The 23,944-nt window shown below is 36.7% G+C and overlaps 1 protein-coding gene across 3 annotated transcripts in view; it reads right to left on the reverse strand.

The window, feature by feature from the left end:
* The window catches only part of DGKG (diacylglycerol kinase gamma), a 103,503-nt gene that overhangs the window by 64,495 nt on the left and 15,064 nt on the right, over positions 1 to 23,944 (reverse strand). For all 3 annotated transcript variants that reach the window (XM_087933083.1, XM_087933082.1, XM_026701379.2), the window contains exons 2-8: positions 19,924 to 20,258; positions 12,890 to 12,966; positions 10,043 to 10,063; positions 6,028 to 6,193; positions 4,538 to 4,600; positions 2,616 to 2,873; positions 857 to 1,027 (exon numbers count right to left, since the gene is read on the reverse strand). In XM_087933083.1, the coding sequence (XP_087789209.1) occupies positions 857 to 1,027; positions 2,616 to 2,873; positions 4,538 to 4,600; positions 6,028 to 6,193; positions 10,043 to 10,063; positions 12,890 to 12,966; positions 19,924 to 19,990 (823 nt within the window). In that variant the 5' untranslated portion in view covers positions 19,991 to 20,258. The remainder of the gene's footprint in view (positions 1 to 856; positions 1,028 to 2,615; positions 2,874 to 4,537; positions 4,601 to 6,027; positions 6,194 to 10,042; positions 10,064 to 12,889; positions 12,967 to 19,923; positions 20,259 to 23,944) is intronic.

Below are 23,944 nucleotides of genomic sequence, written 5' to 3' on the forward strand. Positions count from 1 at the left end.
GTCTGCTGCTCTTCAGAGCTACCGGTTCTACAGAGCCGGACAGAACCGTAGAATCCCACCCCTGGTTCAGGGGTGTCAAACTCAAGGCCTGGGGGCTAGAATCTGGCCCGCAGAGCTGCCCTGGAAACAGCAAAGGACCAGCCTGTGTTGCCTTTGCCAGTGAAAATGGAGCTGGGGATGGCTGAGTTCTGATTTTGCTGAGTTCTGATTTTGCTGGCAGAGGGTTGCAGAAAGCCGACACAGCCGAAAACAGCATTGCGGAGCCTATTTTCACTGGCAGAATGCTCGGGCCACCACAGGCAACCCCAATACAAGTGATGTTGAAATGGCCACACCCACTCTGGCCCCCCAAAGTCAAACATAACCCTGATGTGGCCCTCAATGGAATTGAGTTTGACAACCCTGCTACAGTCCAACAATACACATGGGGATCTACAGGTTCCTCGTCCTCTTTAACTGGAAAGGAATGAATGAGAAATTTATTGTCTTCATTTTTTTGTGTGAAAAAAAAATGGTGAAAGGATTAACTAGTGACATCACTGTTACTTAGGGGAATTTCAATTGGGGGATCCTTTCATGTCCCCATTAATGAATCTACTAAAGTGGTACCTATTTATCTACACATTTGCATGCTTTCAAATTGTCAGGTCGGCAGGAGTTACAGCTTCATTCATGATTCATACCCATATGAATCTCAACATTTACGCCTTATAAACCTCAAAGCTCTTATGGTTTTCTCTAAAACCACAACCCTCCCACATTCCTTCCTCTCCTGCCACCTGTGACCAAGGGACCCATAGTTTTGCATGTGGTGCTCAAGAACTACAGATGTTCTTCCTGTCACCCAAGCACTTACACTCCAGCTTATCCTCAGCCCGACCCCTTTCCAGCAGTGACAGGTAGCAGACAATGTCCTTCAGGTAGACTACCTGAGCCAAAGGGGCTAGTGGTTGTGGATTGGCTGTTTTTAGGGAGATGTTACTCTTTCGAAGGTTAAAAGGAAGTTTCTTGTCCAAACTTTTGGAACCTAAAAGGAAGAGAAAAAGGTTCATGTTGTTTTAGGAAGAGAAAAGGTTCATGTTGTTTTGCCATTCTTTAGATTATAATTCAAAACAGGTACAGGCTGACTGTTAGGTGAAATTGATTTAGAGCTATAATATTGTAGATCTTAAATCAAAATGAACTTTTGTGAGCTAAAGGTCTGCAACAGATTCTGTTGGCAAATGAAGAATTAAGGTTGTGGGTGAGATGGTAGCCCACTTTCTGAATTTTTCTTTGGTATTTTTTTATTATACAATTGCATTGTGCTAACAGGTGTTTTTTTTAAATCTAAAACTCCAGTGAATAAGAAAGCCTGGTTACCCCATGGGGAAGTTACGTTGAAAAGGAATGTAAGCCACCGGAGAGAATGTGGTGGGAGGCAGGGAGGAGAAGCAGCAGATGAAATAGAATGAGGAAAACAGGATAGAAAGAAGGATATTTGCATGGAAGTGTGTATTGGGGTGAGGGGGAGGAAATTATTCTCTTGTGTGAGTTAACATTTTGTTATAGTATGCAATTTTGTGGACTACAGCAGATTAATATATTTATTAGATTCTATCTTGTACCTGAAAAGGAAGATGTGACTTGAAAGAAATAAATGTGGGTGAAGAAATTAGTACACCAGTAAATTCTAATCTTGCTTATTTACCCTTTACTCCCTGGCATAAATTAGTACTCTGGAAACATTGGGTCATCCAGTGGCTTCCCCATCCCAGTTGCTCTTACCACATAATAAAAAAAATTGAATGACAACAATGCAGAAGGAAGCAACTCTTACTCCACCCTTCTTACCAACCACACAAATGTCAAAAAACATCAAAAACTGCCGAATGCAGAATGCATCATCCCAGTAACATTACAGTCCTTGACTTGCAACATTTGTTTAGCAATAGTTCAAAGTTATAACAGCATTGAAAAAAATGACTTATGTCTGGTCCTTGCATTTATGACTACTGTAGCATCCCTGTGGTCATGTGATGAAAAGTTGGCAACCAGGATGTATTTATGGCAGTTGCAGTATCCTGGGGTCTACTATAGGATTTCCATTTGTAGCCTCATAGCCAGCGTCTGACAAGTGAAGTCAATGGGGGAATCCAGATTCACTTAATGTCTGCATGATTCAGTTAACAATGGTAGTGATTTACTTAACAACCACAGCAAAAAGGTCATAAAATCAGGTGTAATTCACTTAACAACTGCCTTGCTTAGCAATGGAAATTCTGAAAATTCCAGAATGTGATTTTAAATTGGGTGAAAATTCCTTCAAATCGATTGATCCACATAGCAGATAAATACACCTGGGCCTTTGAATCAGGGAGCACACTGGAAATAATTTATTGGTCAATGCTGCACATTTCTTTTGAAACCATTTTCTTAGTCTAATATATTTCTGCTTCTTGGACCCTCACACAGGCCCAAAGTGCATCACCTCAGCTCACCTTCCACCTCAGGTTTCTTTACCAGATGCGTATCCCATGCTAGGTTTTTGACCTCTGAAATGAATTTTATGGCTATATGTGGGTGTGGCGGGAAAATATATAGGAATGCCTCCATAAAAGAAAGGCAGATCTCACCTGGAGATTGTGGGGTAAGCAGAGAACCTGAGGAGATCTTGGAGGACACTGAGGAGTTGTGAGCAGAAGGATTACCAGCAGTGGATTTTTGTGATGATGATCTGGACCAGCTAGGTGAGGCATTCCCAAGGACATTGATGTTGGATGTTGGAACAGGACTGAGAGATGCTGATTGTGGCTCTGCTAGATTTGTCTGGGGGTGTTTGGATTCAGGTGTATGTCTTCCCATGGCACTTAGAAGAGTTTTCCCATTGATCCCTATAATTTAAAATGAAGTGATAAATCAGCCTTGATTTATGTATCATGAAATGAATCATAATGAAACATGATGTTTTATATTAATTTTTTTCAAGATGGAGGCTTCCTTTCTATGTTAGACTATTATTTCCAAACCCATCATCTCAGCCAGCATGGCTCAGAACACAACCTTTGTGCTGCCCTTCTTGATGGGTTGTGTGTACATTCCTTTGGTGCCCCATGTATAATTGGACCTTATTTTATGCAAGAGATTTTCACAGAGATAGGATTTTCTTCTAAATCCTGAGATGTGAATAACTTAAGACACCAGGACTATACCGTATGTGATCCCTGAAACTCCGTTTTGCAGTTCATGGAGTTGCTGTGATTTCTTTCAGTTTTCAGGGTGGAAGCATGAAAACAATAATAAATACTTTAAAATAGATTTAAGATAATTTATAAGACAAAAAAACTCTACAACCTCCCCTCTCCCCCCATGATAAATTATGACTCTGTGATTAAGGAATTAGGCTGGAAAACAAAGAGACTGTGAGTCTCAGTCCTGCATGAGAGCTGATGGATGACCTTGGGCCAGTCACACTCTCTCAGCTCCTCATCTCACAGGGCTGTTGTTGTGGAAAAAATAGGAAGAGGAAGGTGTGTTGGATATGCCTGCTGCCTTGAATTATTTGTAAAAATAATAATGGCAGGATATAAATAATTAAAAAGGTTGGGCAGTTCCAATCATCTAAGAGAAGCCTGCCAGTAATGATGTGACAAAAATGTTTCTTAATCCTGATATGCTTAAGTTATTTACTTAATACTTTATATAGATATTACATGAAATGGATGTTGAAATAATAATAAATTATTCATTTTGCCAGAGGAAGTTGAAAACACAAAGTTGATGATCTTTTATTTGTTTTTCTGAAGAACTAATAATTTTCTGATGAATTTACTGGTTTGTTTTTCTGATGAACTTACTTTTTCTTTATTGTACTTGGTGAACTTGCCATTTTCTGTACTGTACTTGCGTAAGCTCTTCTTGGTAATAATTCTGCTAGTCTTTCCTACCTACCGTATTGCCCACCAGACTACCATTTTCCACCAGCGTGTCCATTTTAATCTAGTAATTTAGTAGAGAAGTAAAGTATGTTGCTATAAGAAAGTTGTATGGAAACAACTCAAATTCATCTTTATAAAGTTCATATTACTAACAATACAGTCAATCCAGATTGCAAATTAGATAACATATATATTTAAAAATACTAATCTCTTGGTTCTTGATTCCTATGTTTCATCTGATTATCTTCTGCATTTAACTAGAATGGTAGAGGAGATACCACAAAATCAGAAACACAGCACTGAAAAAAGGATATTGCCACATAGCAACTGTTTCCTGGCAAGAGATAAGGATTAGAAAAGCCAGACCACTCTGAAATAATGGGAGATCTCCTGGCACCCAAGGATTGTTTGCTTAACACGTTTACTTAGTTGCTGTTGTATATTTCTGTGCAGGATTCCAGAGACTGGGTAGTCCCTAGCTTTGTATTTGTTTTTACAGCATAAAGTGACAACGAAGTGTTGGAACTAATGTTGAACAAAGCTCAGCCTGTTGGTGCCCGTAAAGCTCCTTATTTAAACATGAAAGATTTTGCAGTACTTAAAGCATTTATACTGAATACCTGTAACAGGAGCACAAGCAACTTCTGTCTGGATGGATATACCTGTATCAAGAGTCTTGGATTCTGAATACATAAAAGAAACATAAGAACATACTCATAGTTTAGCAATGGGCACTTGACATCAACTGATCAGTATTCATTGCAAATTTGCAAAAGCAATTGCACATTTTACTTTTATTTCACAAAAGGCTAATAAATATTTAGGCAAAATACTGAGCTGTAGGTATATACTATTTTGGTTTAGCTTTACAAACACTGCTGCAGAAACAATTACAGCCCAATCAACTGTGGGGAAGCATATCTCAGGCGCATTATGAGGCAAAGAAGAACACTGCTGCTTGTTCCTTAGCTGGGCACAGCAGTTGACTATGTGGAGAGACCTTTATATAGCCCAGCTTGGCCCCATCATAGGAATAGCAGTAGGAGCATTTGGGAAGGGGAAGATGGGGATGAGTGCATGATATTTGTCAGGGCAAAGGAGTCAGCGTGCTAAGGTGTAGTAAAAGAAATGCAGAGACAGCCATTTTAAGGCCAACATCAATATGGCTGTGCAGTTGAGCCACAATGGTTGTTTGAAGGAATTTAAGAGCAGTCACAAGTGTTTATTTGCATTCAGGTCCATTTATCCTTCTCCTTCCCCTTCTGTAGACTAGTGAAGCCCTCTTTCCCAACAGGCAGTATTAAAAGCACATCTCCTTTTGTGCTGCAACAAACTACCTTCCATACTCCATATATTTTGAAAACAAATCTAGTTGATAAAAGGCATTAGAGAAACATGTGGATAACCACACACATGAACATACACACACACTTCCCCTTTTATATGAACACTAAAAAGGAGTTAACTAAAACAAAATTAAAGATATGTGGCTCTCAAATCAAGCCCCTGTACAGTGGCAGATTAAGGCTTACTGGTGCCCTAAGCACTGTCAAATCTTGCCCCCCTCCTCTTTGTACATACTGTACAAATGAAGCCAAGCTTAGGCTCCATAAAAGTTTTTGTGCTGCCCACTTTGGGCCTGGTGCCCTAAGCCCGTGCTTAGTCTGCTTAATGGTTAATACACCACTGCAATCTGAACCTAATATGTGATAAAATGATTATTGAATCATTTGTTCAGTTCACAATTCAAATCACTTTAATTTAATGTCATTACACAGCTACAGAAAACATGGATGCTGAATATGGATGCTATCTATGAAAAGATTTTTGTGATGAAAAAAAATTAGGAGAAGAAACACTAGGCCAATGAGGATTAAAGTCCATAGAATGCCCATTACATAAGTGGAAATTCAAAGAAAGTAAATAGAACAGAATATCCTAGAATGAGCATAACAGGACCCTAAGCAGAAGATAGTGCATCATTCAGTGGCAGACCTCATTTACTCTTTTAGGGAAACAAACCTGCCCAGAAAGACGCCTCAAAATATTCCAATGTAAGCCATTTCCACACTTGTGAGAACTGAAGTAGCAAAGAAAGCATATGGCTTACCAAGGTTGCTCAGCTGTGAAATACTGGAACTTTGCTGCTGGTTCTCGAGAGAGCATTGGCCAACTTTTCTTTTGAAAGACATGAAGAGGTGCTCACAGAGCTCTTCTGGAATATCCACCTCCAGATATGTTCTCATAAAGAGCTGGAACCCCTCATAGTCAATAGGCTAACAGGAAGTGGGAAAATAAAAGACACGAGTGTTTTTCAAAATAATTTTTAAATGTTAGGAATCTTAGCAGTTACATTTTCTTCCCATTTTAAATTGAGGCTCTCAATTGAGGAGCTAGATGAAGAAAGGATAGGAGAAGAAAAAATCAAGGAAGAGATAAATAAATAGAACTGTTAAGGTAGAGGTTTTACACAGTGAAAATAGATCAAGAATTTTGTCATTAGACAGTTTAGCTGGCTCAAAAAGCTGTTGGGAAAGGTATCTGGAATAAAGCATGGAATTATATTTGATCAATGCAATCTTTAATCTCCTGGATTTGAGGGTTAACTTGGACAAAGGTTCTCCATGTTATCTAAAAAGCCACATAGACCCTTTTGCCTTTTGGATCAGATGGCATTTAAAACATGCTGTATATACACACACACCCCACACACATTGGAAACCAGGTAGAGGTGTTCTTTGAGCACTGAGTTTCACAGGTCTGAAGAAAGGTTTGTTAGAAAGAAAAAAATATGCATTTAAATTTTAAGAAAATAATTTTATGCACAGAACATTGAGGCCTATCTGGGGAAAGCCCATGGATCATGAAATACATCTACAGGTATTCATTAGAGTTGCAGCTTACCTGTATACTGATATGCACCTAGCAATCTCTTTCCCATGTGCAATAATGCATGTAATTGACATTATATCTCAGGAATACAAAATACATTTAATAATGCCACAAGGAAGCACAGCAATACATTTCTTACATGCATATTGAAATCAGGGTTACATACATATATGCAGAACCACAGTAGCAGTGAACCTCAATGAGCAACACAACTAAAGTTCTTTGAGCATCACCACAAAAGGCAAAGTATTTAGCTTAAGCTTTTGGAAGTAATCCTGACAGATGTATTGAAATCTTCTTGGTGACATTTGATAGAACGGGCTTAGCTGAAGAAGTATTTGATCTTAGTCCAAGGGGATATATACACACACTTATTTCAGATTTACCCAGTTCTGTTCATTGTCTTGCTTGCCATCTGGCAAACAAGGGCAACTTGCCCACATTTAATTGCTGGGACTCTTGAGAGCTTTCCATTATGCTGAACTCTGGGGTAGTTGATGGAAGGCAGGCAGTGGTTAATAGGAAGCTCACAATTTTCATAGTGACTTTATAATAAAAGTTGCTTAAAAACAAGTGGGGCAGCCATAACTGAGGAAGCAGAAGGGATCAAAGGTAACAGCCAAAAACTTGCTCTTGCCAGCTCTTAGTTTTGCATTCTGTAAATTATTAGCAGTAATTCATAATTCTGCAGCAAGCCTATTATATTCCCTGCAATGCTTAATCTGAGTGATTAATAACAGTTAACAAGCATTGCTGTCACTACTCTATTCAGTTGCCAAAATAACTGAACTGATATGCTATATGCTATGATATTCTATAACACTGAAAAAAATTTCCACTGACTCTTTATCTTCCTTGCCAATTAACTTGTTCGCAAAAAGTTTTCTGATAAAACAACACAAAATTCTTTTTCATTATTTGTGGCTTGGGTGAATGGGGAACAAGCCAGATCCAATGCTATGATATACTGAATACAGCTTAGAGCATCATTACCACCCATGACTTTTCCCATGGCAATATATTCCATTCTCTTTCAAATAGACGTTTTTTTCCGTTTTTTTTTCTCTCTGTGGTATTTTATGGCTACAATAGGTTCATTCTAATTGGGCTGTTTTGAATTTTAAGGATTAATTTTTTTTTCTCCCTAAAGATTTATTGCTCTCTAGGGTAAGGAATTTTGTTTAGCTTTTTTCAATTTAATAATATGCAGATTTAGATTTCTTATCATAAATATAAACTGATACAATTTGAGGGAAATCTACGCACCAATTCCACCCACACTTTCTACAATTTTGTAAACAACAAACTAAAAGACTCGAGGTCCATCCCACCCCTGAAAGGACCTAATGGTAAAGACTGCAACGACAACACTATTAAAGCCAACCTCTTTAATACATTCTTTAGCTCAGTATTTGTAAACATCAATGGATCATGCCCAGTATTTCCTAGTTGAACCACAGACAACTACAATGATCTAATACATAACGATTTTACAGAAGACAATGTTGAAAAGCACTACGCAATCTAAAACTATCTCTATCTATTGGACCAGATGGAATATGTGCCTACTTCTTAAAAAAACTATCCACTGCCATAGCCAAACCTCTAAGCATAATCTTTGAAAAATCTTTCAGGACCAGCTCCTTGCCAAAACTATGGTCACAAGCCACGGTCATCCCCATCTTTAAAAAGGGAGACCCCAGCCTAGTTGAAAATTACAGACCAATCTCCTTATGCTGCGTCACCTGTAAAGTCATGGAATCAATAATTAACCAATCCATCAACCTCTACTTAGAAACTAACAACCTACTCTCTAATAAACAATTTGGTTTCAGGAAAAAACTATCATGTAATCTACAATTCTTACACTGCAAAAACATATGGACTACACAACTGGATCAGGGTAAAGCAATCAACGCAATCTACATAGACTTCTGTAAAACCTTTGATTCAGTGGTACACAACAAACTACTAATAAAACTAAAATCTTATGATATCTCTGGACACCTACATAACTGGATAGAAGCATTCCTGTCAAACAGACAACAAATGGTCAAAATTGGGAGTGTCCTATTAAATTCTGTACCTGTCAAGAGTCGGGTCTCCCAAGGCAGTGTTCTAGGACCAACTCTTTTCATACTCTACATAAATGACCTCTGTGATCATATCAAGAGCAACTGCATTCTCTTCACTGATGATGTAAAGCTATTCAACACCACAGACAATACTGCTACCCTTCAAAAACCTTGACTATGTATCAGAATGGTCAAACAAATGGCAACTTCAAATCTCAACAAATAAATGCTCTGTCCTACATATTGGCAAAAAAAAATCAGAAAATAAAATACAGGCTGAATAGTCAAGACCTTGTTGAAGATCCAAACTCTGTCAATGATCTTGGAGTACTCATCTCAAATGACCTAAGTGCTCGAGCCCACTGTAACTACATAGCCAAAAAGGCATTAAGGGTTGTTAACCTAATCTTACTTGGCCTTTTCTCTGGTAATATTACACTAATAACTAGAGCATACAAAACATTTGCTAGACCAATACTCGAATGCAGCTTATCAGTCTGGAACCCACATTACGTATCCAATATTAACACAGTTGAGAAAGTCCAGAAATATTTCACAAGAAGAGTTCTCCACTTCTCTACTCATTGCAGAGTACCTTATGCCACCAGACTTGAAATTCTAGACCTAGAAAACCTAGAACTACGCCGCCTTCAATCCGATCTAAGTATAGTATATAAAATCATACATTGCAATGTCCTACTAGTCAATGAATACTCCAGCTTCAACCATAACAACACAAGAGCAAACAATAGATACAATCTGAAGGTTAATCGCACCAAATTTGATTGGAGGAAATACGACTTCAGCAACAGAGTGGTCAATGTCTGGAATACTCTACCTGACTCTGTGGTTTTTTTCCCCCAACCCCCAAAACTTTAACCTTAGACTGTCTACTATTGACCTGACCCCTTCCTAAGGGGTCTGTAGGGGGCGTGCATAAGCGCACCAACGTGCGTCCTGTCCCTGTCCTATTGTTTCTTTGATATATTTTTATTTTTCTTATATGTATCCATGTATTCATAACTATCTTTTTACTTATACCTATTATCTTGTAAGCAATTGACAAATAAAAATAAAAAGAAAGTTTATGCCAAAGCAACCATTCAAAGCAACAAATAGCACAACACATGAGAGCCTGAGTTGGAAAACAAGTCTTACTTGGTTCAAAGTGTCTTGCTTCTGAGGGAATAAAGAGCAGAGAAAGACAAAGCAAAGTTGAGTAAAGAAGCACTGAAAAATAGCTACTCCATTGGAAAAAAGCAATTCAAGTATCCAGGAAGGATTAGACTGCAGTTCTTGGAAGCATACATTGTTCTGAAGTATCTCTATTTTAAACTTTACCATCAGATGAAAAGACATGTTCTACTCAGAAGGTTTTGGATGAGATCTTTGGCTTGGGAAAGAGGAAGGAAGAGCTTCAATAGGATTTAATGATATGTGTGTGTCAGAGGTGGTATTCAGCAGGTTCTGACCAGTTCTGGAGAACCAGTAGCAGAAATTTTGAGTAGTTTGGAGAATCGGCAAATACCACCTCTGACTGGAGATTTTACAGTATCCTTCCCCTGCGATGCCCACTAAGCCATGCCCACAGAACCAGTAGTAAAAAAAATTTGAACCCCACCACGTGTGTGTGTGTGTGTATGTGTGTGTGTGTGTGTGTGTCTGTCTGTCTGTATATTTTTATCTTGGACTTCTACCAAAGAACTTTGAACCGAATATAGATTATCCCTGTTTATTCTCATTAATCCGAGTTTAATTAGAGTTGATAAGAGAGTGTGCTGCTTAAGGCTGAATTTTCTGCTGAGGCAAAGAACAACACAGTACCTCTCTTACTTCCAGACTAACACCTGGATCTGATGTGAGGTAAGAGGATAGAATCTTAACTGGAACTGAGGGAAACAGCTAAATTATGTGGTGGAAGGCAGGTTGTATGCACCTGATGAACCTTGATGTGTGCTTTTTCTGTTAGTCTGGAAGAAAGAGAGGTACTGTGTTGCTCTTTGCCTCAGCAGAAAATTAGCCTTAAGCAGCACACTCTCTTATCGTCCCTCCCATTGTAAAGTTATTACTAAGGGATAGTGAGAGGAGGATGATTAAACAAATAAAAAGTATATGTTACAAAAGACCTTCATGAAAATATCTCCTCTCTCTTCATATATTCCTTTTTGGTTTGTTTGCTCCACACCCTCTCCTGAAAAGCAAATCCATCTTCAAAGAATTTCAAAGGCAATTAGTTGTTATACTCAATGGCAACTGCAACCATTTTTCCAAGTGGATAGTAATGAAGTATACTTACCTCAACTGCTTAGTGTAGAAGAGAAACCACAGCGTGTGCCCTTGGCAGAAAGCAGAACGCCCAACTTCTATCCACCCACAAACATTATCCAGAGCCTAACAATGGCTTTTCTAAATAGGAATGTGGTTGCAATTTGTGCTGGGTTTTTCTTTTTGTGGACTTGTCTTTCCAATTACTCTTAGGTGTCAAAAATTTCCTAACAAATGATTTGTGCTCATTTCCCATTTAATTTTAATAATATTCAGTTCTGGATTAATTTGTCTTCATGAGTAGCTCTGCAGCTTTCTTCCTTTTCTTACCTGGAAACAACTCATTGTTGTTTTTGCTAATTTCCTTTTCCTACAGCAATGGAGATATAGTTCATTTTGTCATATTTAATAACCCCCCTTTTTTCCTCTTAGTAAAAACAGCAACATGACAGAATCATCCTCATGCTTTTCTCAACTTTTACTCCCACCACCAAGTTAAGTTCAAAGTGCCATTTTGTAAAAGTAAGCAGTAATACTTCAATATATCAAATATAAGGGGGAGGGGAGACTAAATCTTCGATATAAACTAATGATACATTACTCAAATTTAATATTTATTCCTTAAATTGTAGTTCACTTCTATATATCTTTAGAAAATAGCGGGAATCACTTTTAAAATGTGGTAAATGACATTTTGACTAGATGTTTTTATGAAATATTCCTATACCGTATAGGCTTCTCCACCCTGAATATTTAAGAGTAATGATTTATAAAAATTAAAATGTGACTTTAAAAATCAGCTTACTATAAGGCAGCTACTTGTTTTCCAATTTCCAAACTCCCTTGCATTATCCAAGAGCAGAATATTGGGATTTGTTTCTCACTGAATCCAATAGAACTAATTTATAAGCAGAGATGGACTGCAGATCTTATTTATTTATTACTAGCATTTTTATGCTGCTCTACTTGCATGGCCTCTGAGCAACTTACATTCCCCCTCCACATAAGAAGATTAAAACAAATCAATATTATATCCAATATTATTCTATGATTAGAATAGCCCTACCAGCAGATGAACTGTACCAATATAGGAAGCAGAAAAGGAGGACCTTGTAACTTATTATAAATCTTTCTTTAATGTTCTCTAGAATAAACAGTTTTATAGTTTTCTGGAAAATCAACAGGGTAGATGCCAGCCTGATCTTGGCTTTTGATTTTCATTAATATTTTAAGAGAAATTTCATATAAAAATGAATTACTTCCTTTTCTTACTACCCTAGATATGATACCAAATGTATCTGTCTTTCGCAAATATCTTATAATTAAATTAAGCACTAGTGGATGTTTGCACTCTGGCTCCCTGTGACAAAGAGGAGGTTTTATCTTTCCATTTTCCATTCAGCAATTTTAAAAAAGTATCACTTCCCAGAAGTTACTATTAATCTTACAAGAAAAACTTTTCTTCTTTTGTATCATGGTGCTAATAAAATTCACCTTATCTACTCAGACCTCTTTTAAAACCTGATGTGACAGATAAAAAGGCATATTTAGGGAAACATTTAGTTTGGTTGGTTTAGGCCAGGGTCTGAGCAATTAAAAGAGCTTACATAGGGCTCAATGACCATTTTATCCTAAAACTGTTATTAAGATCTTTTGGGAATTTTTGTACACAGAAATCTACATAGCTAGCTAATTTTTTTAATAGGCATTTATGAATACAGTTAATGCAAGTTTCCTTACTTGTTCTGGATTATATTTTGACAGAATGCCATCCCCATGAAACTCTTCCAAAACATCTCTCAATTTCTTGGTAGAATCTAGAAAGTGAAAGATAGCCAGTAAGATTAAGAGCAGCCTATTTCCAAACAAGTTTTCATAATCGGGTATGGAATGATTGCATAGAATAATAGCAATACCTCAAATAGTAAAATCTATACCTATATCCTTAATAAGAATATCTATAATTCTTCCTTTTAAATGGTTTAAATTGTATTAATAAATGTGAGAGCTACTTTCCTAATCCCAGAGCTATCTTATAAATAATACATACATCACATTGCAAATACAAATGTTGGACCGTGTTATTGTGTGCAGGATAAAACAACCTGCCTTCTTTATGCAATTTATATGCCAGCCTTACAGCCACTAAAATCTAGTAATTGGAACCATTATAAAAAATTTTTTGCAGAAAGCATTTCCAATTTTTTCAGGGGAAAGGAATCATCATACAAGCCACATAATGATTCCCATCAGTATTATCAGCATGATAAAGCAATAGAATAAAAGTAAAGAAAGACAAGTTCTAGCCATTAAATCCTCACTGGATGATCTCAGACTAATATATTTCAGCTTATTGATAGAATTGCTGTAAAGATAGAATGGTGATTGAAAGCACAATTTTTCCTTCCTTTGTCTGAAATAAAATGCTGTTAAGAAGCTGCATCTCTGCATGTGGTATTTAGAATGACTGAACGTATCATAAAGACAGAAAAGCAGAGGCGACTATGTAGTATTAAATACATAACGTGAGGAGACAGCACCTCTGCTGAGTGAGTGATCCTCAGGATGCACTGTGTCAGATTATGTTTTTCATATCTATAGTCAGATGATTCTGGCCTAAATCCAAGATATTATGCAGATTGAGGCAAAACTGCAAATTTGGCTTTTCATCAACTCCAGTCATTTATTTTATCTATTTATTAAATTCGTTTGCCATCTATCTTGCTGCAAGAGTGTGCTATTTAAGCTAGCAAAGTTAGTACATGAGGTGGAAAAAATGGGTTGTAAGCTGCCCAGAGTTTGACTTTATGATGGGTGGCTGTGCACATGTTTTAAATAAACAAACAACAAGAACCTCAGTTTGCTGCTCTTTTACAAGTTTGTTGCCTGAGAAACTACTCTGCCTAATGATTCAGCTCCCTTTGGCTGCTGACACCCTGAAGCCATCAATGCCTTGCAGCTAACATTAATGGTATCTTAAATCATTTAATGTAATATATAAGGAGAAAATGATCAAAAGACCTAGGATAGCTATTCATATGTATTTCAGAAATTATAACCAGTTCCGAAGGACTGTGGATAGTATGCAGTAAAAAGAAAAACAAGCAAGATAGATACAACATAGGCATATAATTCCTAGCAGAAGCCAAGATATATGTCCTCAATCAATCAATCGATCAGTTGGAGTCAAGGGCTTGCTGAAATAAGACAAGTTTAATTAATTTTTGGAACATAGGCAAAATAGGAGCCATATGTACCTAACAGCAAAGAGTATTCCAGAATGTGGGGGAAACCACAGAGAAAAGCAGTTGTCTTATCCATGCCACATGCACTTTGCAATGGAGGGGAGACTTTCAATGGCCTTCGCTAAATGACTGGATTGGTCTATTTTAAAAAATGTTCATCTTTTTTCAGGAAAGGAGACTTGATTATTTAAGAAAGAGAGTTTCCATTCTTTGTACTGAAGATGTAAACAGATCTGAAGCATCTTAACATATATGATTTGGATCTATGAGCTTTTGATGACTCATTTTAGCTCAGTATTTATAGTTTTATTAATATAGAATTTGAACATTTGTGAGCAATCTTGGATATATTAGACTTTAGGTGTTGCAAATATACGTCTCGGGGAAAAAAGAACCCCCCCCCCAAAATATGTTCACTTTCAACCCTGACCTGACTGATGCAATGAAAGGACTAATATAATTCTGTCTTATCAAGGTTTAATCAGTGGTTTTATAATGCTTCATAAAAAAAGAGAAAAAGGAAGAAAATATTTTTCTTTTTTCCTCAAATATATAGCAATGTATCTTTTCCCATTTAATGTGCTTTTTATTATAGCAAATAAAAAAATAAAAAAAATGATTTGAAAATGGCACAGTTGTAGAAAAATTGCACGGCATGTTAATCTGGAATCTATTTTCTTACTTCTGCTGCTATTGCTACTGAAAAATAAATCTCAGAGTAGATGTAAAAGAGGCAAAATGGAGGCAAAAAAGATGGCAAAAAAGACAAAGTGCTTAAGTATCATATCTCTTCCATGTGCTTGGGCTAAAATATTAATGATTATATTCTACTCCTTTCAATTTTTTAACACTTACTGACATGCCAATTTTCTATCTGCAAGGATTACAACCTGTTTCTGTAGTGTAACAATAAATTGGACTTCTTACATGGGCTAATTCACAAAGACAAGGTTTGTTTACTTTAGGCTTAGCATGATATATGAATCAACCCATTATAACATAATGAGTAAACCATGCCACTTTAAGTTTTACAGCAAGCAGAGTCTTAAAGTGGCATGGTTTACTCCTAGTATTATAATGTGTGGGTTTGTACCTTGGTTTATGTCATAAAATTAATATAGCATGGTATGATAGTATGTCTTTTTAACTCTATCATCAGCAATATTTAAGGAGAATTTTTCCATAAAATGTCTTAATGGAAGCCATTGTTCTCTGCTTCTTAATCCTCCTTAGTGAGCTTTCAGAACTCCAGGAATTGAAATGTCTCAGCAGTCTCACAGTTCAACTGTTCTGGATTAAGAAATTGGTCCCAAAGGATAAAATAGACTGAAAAACCACAGGAAAATGATTAAAAGAAAGAGGCTGCTTTGAGATGTCTACAGAGGTTTCTATTTATAAACTATAGGGATTGCTCAAGATCCCATCTCTTCAAGGGTAATGAATTTTGTAATGTTTAGGCTAGAGTCTCTGAAAGATTAAATTCATGGTGATAAGTCAGTGGGAAAATTCTTCTCTTTACATTCTCAGCACTTAAACTTCACACCGATCTTCCCAAATGGGAATGTAGAATTCAGTTTTAGCTATATTGGATGGAAGTCATGATGCTGAAGTCCAATGAATCTGCAGAGCACATTTGGGAAAGGTTATCTTATGTACTTTCATGTAAAATACATCTTTGAATGTGTGCATGCACGTATGTAATATGTATAAATATAAAGCTGCTACTTGTATGGATATATAGAAGAGTTGCCTTGGTGAGTTCCATAAACTTTAGACATGTAACTGTTTTTAAAACTCTTCTTCTCCACTGTCAATTTTTATAATAATCTTTTCTTAATCTGTTCTCTGAATGATATTTCTTCTTCCACTTACATTGCTGACACTTTGTCCTTAGATACTAGCCAAGTGCAATTGCTTTTCTTCCCTTAGATCGGGGCTGTCAAACTTGTGGCTTGTGGGCCAGATGCATCATGCACTGGCCATTCCCATGCCTAGTTTAGCGAAGGGAAAAAACTTCCCGATATGTCACATGATGCCACCGTGACGATATGAGTTTGACACCCCTGCATTAGATCAACAACAGCAGCCCAAATTCATACATTTACTAAGGAAAGCTCCAAAATTTAATAAGACTTTCTTACAATTATATCACCATCCATAATTAAATAAGGAAGTAATGAGTGATAAGTTACATCAGTTTCTCCAGTCTGCCTTGATTCTGAATAAGCCTAGGTAATCAAGGTCTTCCTTCGTCTGTCCTCTCTCCCCCTCTCCCCTTTCTTCACCTCTCCTTCTTTGGGAAGTCCCTGCTCTACTAAAGATATGGTTACTTCCTAGACACTATTTTCCCATGCAGTGAGAGCTGAAGTTTACTTCCCCATATTTATAGACTTGTTTAGAGTTATATACAGTTGTTTTTCAGGGCATCTAAACCACTGAATTCAACTACTAGCTCAGTGCAGGAATCTACATTAAAGCCGTCATGATAGTTGGCTTAGATACATCCTGTGAAGACAAGCCCATCATAGTATTATAATGGGTGGGTTTGTACCTTGGTTTATGTCAATTTTCTGAATAATGAGTTCTGCTGACAAACTGAAAACTTGCTTTTATTGTTCAGATTTGTGAAACAATAATTTAATTATTCTGAGTCCTGCATTTTGAGATGATGACAGGCTAGGTCTCTATGTTGTTCTGTTGATAGCCTTTCAGGTATGTAAAGACTGCTTCCTCTCAATCTTTTCTTCTCCAGGCTAAAGATTCTCTGTCACTGCAGAAGATTTGGTTTCTAAGTTTCCTGTTCATTCTTGTTGCCCTTCCCTGGATCATTTTTAATTTCTGTAGATTTCCCTAGAATTTCTCTTTTTAGCATGATGCGCAGAAATGAATACATCCTCAAAATAAGATTTGACCTAAGCAGAACAAAATGGAACAATTACTTCCTGTAATTCCCTAGATGCTATATTCTCCCATACCTAAATTTTACAAATTGCATTTCCTTTCACTTTTTTTTTTTACTTCTATCAAGCCAAGTATCTTCTATTTATGTTTGTGAATCTGACTTTGGTTTCCTAAGTAAATAACTTTGCATTCTCACTGTTAAATTTTGTTCTATTATTTTCAGGAGGTTTTTCTAACCTATCAATATTGTATTTAATTTAATTCATCTCTTCTAAGAGATTAGCTGTATCATCAGTTTTGTTTCATCTGCAGATCTGATAACTGTACCCTCCATCTCCTAATCCAAGTCATTAATAAAAAAAGTTGAGTTTACAGTCTGAGATATCTCAAAAATAACACTTAAAAAACTGGCCAGACCATCAGTAAGCTTCTTCATACTCTGGTATGCAATTTGGATCTCAAAATTAGACTCATTCAGAACAGAGATTGTTCCCAACAAATTCAAGCTTCAATCCTGTTTCTTCACCCTTTTTCACAATTCCTTGATGAGATACATACTTTGCTTAGAGAGGGCTATTGCTGTTTGTTATTGGAGGAGACAAAACTAACAAGATTTGAGTAGTTTTGTCTCACCTGCTAGCATTTTGCCATCATCAGTGAGCAGCTGATATACATATCCTACAAGACTAATTGATATTATTCAGTCATGAGTTGCATTGTAGCCAAATACTGTTTTACTATGTCCTTCCTAATTTTGAAAACAATACCATTTGTTCTTTGTTTTAAATGTCCTGAGTAGTAAACCATATGATCTTCTGCCTGTTCAATTTTCTGCCATCTCAATTTGCTGTGGTCTAAGATGTCAACATGTCATCAATTCATTTCATCTTTTCTTGTGTTGATTTTTCTATTTTCATGCTTCACACATTCCATATAACAATGTCTTTGAAGCTTTGCATTTTGATTTTTTTTCTAAATTTCAAATCTTTGTTTTTTCTTTTTCTGCATGATAACTTTAACAACTTGAAGTCTTGAAAGCATTAATCTCGCCATATGATAAACTACATTAGTACTTCAAAACATCCTCAGCTACATCTCAGTAACTTGTTGAGCACTATTTAACCCGATTATCCAGCACCATATTGTCAAACATTTAATTTTTTTTTTATCTATGTGGGGGTTTTTTGGAGAAATTTACCACTCTCTTCTGTGCAGTATAAAATGATGCCTTGGTCTTTGTTACTAAGATGTTATTTTACCCCTGGCATCCTCTCTAATACAATTAAACAAGGGTAACTGCTCCTCTTGTGCCCTTCTCTGATTTCAGAGAGGCAAATCAGAAATTCTCTGGTCGGATAGTGCTTGGCAGAATTCATCTCCCAAAGGATGCTGAGTTAAAGTTTCCATCACTACTGTCTCATATCCTTTTGAAAATTCTGCCATTATGTTTTGGAAAACCACCCGCACCTTCCTTGTGTTTATGTTAACGTTACTAGACATCAAACACGGTATTATTTTTATTGATTCTTTCACATATGGTTTCTACAATCAAATTCATTCCCTTGAATTACTGAATAGGAAACCCCTCCATTCTTTGTTTTACTTCTGCTTGTGTTGTACAAATTATATGCTTAGATTGTTATATCCCAGGCAATGAGAATCATCCTATTATGTGTCTTTTATTCCTATGAATTAATTTCTGGTTTATTCCGATATATTTATTTAACCAATTTGTAAAGCCACCCATCTCAGCAAGTGACCCTGGGTAGTAAACCAACAGAATAAAAGCAATTAATGGATACAAAAATTAAATACAAAAATTAAAATCATTGCAGCCAAGAAAACCAGCATAGTCAATAGCACAAATATAGCCAGGAGATGAGTGCTTCCACATTATTTTTGAGGGCTCAAGCCTGAGCACAGAACTAGGTCTTTAGAGACTCATAAAAAGCCAGCATGGTTGGGGCCATCCAAATCTCCTATGTGAGCATACTGAGATCTCACCTTGTTTATTTCCCAGTCTGAGGATTAATTTGTAGACAATGAAGGCTAATGGTCTGGTTTTTTCGCCAGTGAATAGTCAACAAGTCCTGTTACAATGTCTTTCCCTTCTATGGTTCACAAATCTTTATCTGAACAATTTGGTTCAGACTTGGAGGGAGAAATTTGTTAGGAACTTGCCAGGAACTTCCCAGGAAACTCTCTTGCACCCACCCACACAGCAAACAGTTTACTCCTTGGAATCTGGCTGTTTTATATCCTTCCTACAATACAGTAGACTAATGAGCATTCTTCTGCTTGAAGGACACTCTCTTTCACTTAATAGCTTATTCAGAACTCATCCTCACAGAAAACACAACTTTTCTATTCACCTTCCTCTCTTGTCTTTTCCTCTTGTTAAACTCCCCCCCAAACTGTATGTACTGCTTAGATGTAGTGTGTGTTCCATATTTACAGTGTTAAGAGTTCTCAGTTGCCATGATATGAACTGTAGCACCTTGTAAAAGCAAAACTGAACAAGATTGTACCTCATCTATTATATGATGGAGGTCAATTAGTTGAAATGTTCTTGTTAACATAAATAATCACCGAGAGAATTATGGGGATTTGGCTGAGGTATGTACTTACATTCAGAATATTGCTGCAGCTGAGCAAACTCTGCTGGACTAAGCATGATCCACACCCCATCACTCATCTTTTAAGTTGAGTTGTGAGGTGTCACCTCTAATCAAAGTCCATGGAAAAGATGCGCATCTACTTCTAGGAATTCTTCTGGGTCATCGTTCCAGTTTAGAACTGCAGGTGGTTACACTTTCTGTACTACTATTGTTAAGAGTAGATGTCTATTACAGAACTCAAATCACATTCATCAGGAATATTCATGTACCCAGTTCCTTTATAGCTACTTTACTTAGGACTGCCATCAGGAAAGTACTTTATGAAGAATTCCAGTGTATCCAAACCTAGAATTAAAAAGGAAAGTGGGTTATACAATTATATGCATTTTTTCAAGATGCTTCTGAAGCTTGCAAGAAAATGAAGGTAGAACATACTCAATATTTTAGTTAGACATTTTACAAGTGTAAATGCATCTACAGTGAAAGAGGCTAATTCCAACAAGACACATGCTAGAACCAGAGAATCAGGTACAAATTCTTGCTTATTGATGATGTTCTCTGATCTGCCTTTAGGTGATTATCATATCTTACCTTCTACGTTGTGAAAAAAAAGTTGAGAAAACTGGAAAAAATAGATAGGCAACCCTAAGCACCATAACAAAGGGACAGTTCTATGATAAATAAAAAAGTTCAGTCAGATTAGATATTGTGGATGATGTAAAAGTATCTTAAAGAAATGAGAGAGACTGCCTGAACCATGAACTCAGTTGAACTATTTAAGGACTTCAATGTGGGCAATGAATAAAAAAGGAGATTACAGTTTACAAAGCACATTTGCAATTCTGAAATAAATACAGTTCTGTACAGAGGCATCCCATTTCTGCACAACATAAATATTCATTAATCTGAGAAATACTATTTGGCATTATGCCTTACAAGTCATGTAGCACCTTGTAGAAATGGCTGCTATGTACATGAATATGTAGTTAAGTATTTAAATCACAATTCTCTCTTGACTTAAACCCTTCTGTACCTTCCTAGAATTTTCTGTCTCAGTCTAATTTTTACATAACTTCAGTAAATCAAAGAGTTTTCCTAAAATATGATTGTAGTATATAGCATACAGTGGTATTTCCAAATGAATATTTGTTATGACTAAGCACAGCTATTGCTAATTTTCTTTATATGATGTCTCCCATATCTAATCATCATCCAATGCTCACTTTAGGTGTGTTGGAAGTTATACATAGAAAAAGGGGGAAAACCACAATTTTGTTATTCCAAAAATATTTTTCTAACATTTTTTTCTTTCCTTCTGTTTAGAAACAGGATATTACTTTTGTCCAGAGCTGGAGCATAGCATAGCTACTACTATGCAACAAGGAATAGTTGCTTTATTTTTTATTAAATTCAGAAATTTATTACTCATTTATATGGACTTCTCCAAATTGAAATTGTCCAGATATGCTATTAAATGAGTTCCATGGTGTCCCAGAAGACTGACCATGGCTCTACTTACTTGAATTATGGGAATTATAATCCAATCCCTGGGGGATACTGAACTGAGAGAAGTCTATTCTGTCTTCCTCCCTCCTTCCCTCTATACAGTAAAAGTAAAGGCATATTATTAATCAGACACTCTGCCTTTGCTGAATATAGCTTGACTTTTGTATGATAGTTAAGCCTGTTGTATGAGGAGGTCAATCAATATAAAAACATGGCTAGTGTAATATTTGGAGGCAAGGACATGATTTCGCCGGAGAAAAATGTTACCTAGAAAATTTTTTGAGAACTTCTTAAATATAGTGCAGTAAATTGAAAGAGGATAATGTAAACTCTATGTAAGATGGTTTAGTGGTGTGTTTTGTTTTTATTTGTTTTTTGTTCTTGGACTCTTCTAGCTAAAGTGGATAATTACAGCAAACAGAATTACCTTCTCGCTGCCTGCTTTGTATTTAATAATGCTAATGCTTACCACTGGACTCATAGAGACAGCTGAGACAGCTGTTTCTGCAGGTAATTAAATCACACCCTCAGTCAGCAGTAATCTTCAATGACCCAGTCAACCAAGAAGCAGAAATTTGTAATGTCCCTTGACCTGCTGCAAAAAAGGCTGTGAGGCTGCCACTTCCTTTAGTTATTAATCTACATTTCATTTTCACCTGAGTAAAGAACTAAAAACCCATCATAATGATGTTGACAACAATACCACTATGCACAGAATTGGGTGGGACCCTTCCTAATGCCAGCCTCTTTATACAATGGCATATGCTGGCTGAGGAATTCTGGGAGTTGAAGTCCACAAGTCTTAAAGTTGCCAAGTTTGGGGACCCCTTCTATACAGGAAAGCAAAAAATGAAAGAGGACACAGATGATGTTCATAGAAGTTATCGCCTAATTTTGCTTCATTTTAGAATCAAGAAGAAATAGTTAAACTTTTCCCCTGTAAACAGTTTGTGGTAGAAAATTACATTTAACTGAGTGGATTGTGCACATACAACACTCTAATCTTCTCTTGATCTAAGATAGTATCAGCAGTCCTTAAATTCTATTTGGAGGTATAGAAGAATAAGTTATTCATATAAAATGTGATGTAGGGTCTTTGGGCCTTCTTATAATTTTGAAATTAAAGTCATTTCAACTGATCCAATTCACTCTCTACTCAACAAATGCAATACATTATCACAAAATAAACTATGGAGTTGAAGACATGTGCAAGTATCCTTCCATTTACTGTCAGGTTAACTCATTTGATATGAAAAAGCAATTTGCATAGATCCAAGCAAGGTGAAGGAAGCTTCATGCAGAGAAGGAATTTCCCTTAATTTGAATTGTAAGGATTATTGTCTCATCTGCAGAATGTGAAGTTAAACAACAAAACAGACTATCAGCCTGCAGAGCTAGCAGGCAATCAGGAAGCTCCAAGAGACAATATACCTGAGCAGGTGAAACCCAGTACAGATAATGAGGCACCATGCTGGCAGGGCACCTAAATTGGAACAGACTGGCAACTACAAAGGGCTGAACAGAGGCAATTAGCATATCCCCTAGGCAGGAGAACGCTGCAAGATCCTTGATCAAACCACAACAGCAGCTGGGTCTATATAAGAGCAGCCTACCGGCTCTTGGTCTCCAACTGCAGACTCCTATGCCTACTGCTCATTTGTTGTCTTCCATTCACAATGGAAGATATTCAGACTGACTTCTAGAATTTTCTGGTCTTCAAACTTTACATTAGGGTTGTCAAATGTGATGTATCGGGACTCCCCCACCTTTGCTAAACTGGGTGTGGGTGTAGCCAATGTGTGATGCATTTTGCCTGCAGGCCACAAGTTTGACAGCACTGCTGCACACAACTTTTTGCTTGCTAGCAGATCTTTCTAATACTTTTGAATCTTCTATGTCTTAAGTGCTTCTCTAATTGTCACCTGATTCCTGACTATTAAGACATGCCAATAAAGCATTTCAAAGTTGCATTTGTCTGGCTTTTTCATTTGTAATGATTAACACATGACAGTAATCAAGCATAAATGCTGCCCAGACTGAGAACATTTACTGTTTTTCCAAATTAAACAAAAATTGTTTAAAAGCTCTTGGTGAATCTCTCCTCTTCTCCATTCAATTACATTCTCTCTCTGATATTTAGAAGATCAGGATAAACCACTATTCTGTAAGAGACAAATTAATTTTAGATGGCTAGTCATTATTATGATGAGATGCAATATTGAATTAGAAGGCAGCATTAGTAGAACTATATTAAAAACTAATGAGCTTTGTCCTACTCATATATGAACTCTTATTTCTAATAGCTGCCCTCCTACCATTATTCTTTAGCAACTGGATCTCTGAGTCAAAGGAATAATGCTCCCTGTGATTATGCACCTTTGCATTTTGTGCATTATGCACTACGCTTCTAAAGCAAAGCATGAATAATTTTGTTATGCAGCAATACATACTAGGGAAATTGGAAAATGCATTGCCACAAAGTGCAGACAATAAATTACCGATGGTGATTTTAAGTTGCAGAATAG

Source organism: Pseudonaja textilis, chromosome 4, assembly GCF_049901715.1.
Source record: "Pseudonaja textilis isolate UNSWEBS1 chromosome 4, rPseTex1.2, whole genome shotgun sequence".
NCBI lineage: Eukaryota > Metazoa > Chordata > Lepidosauria > Squamata > Elapidae > Pseudonaja > Pseudonaja textilis.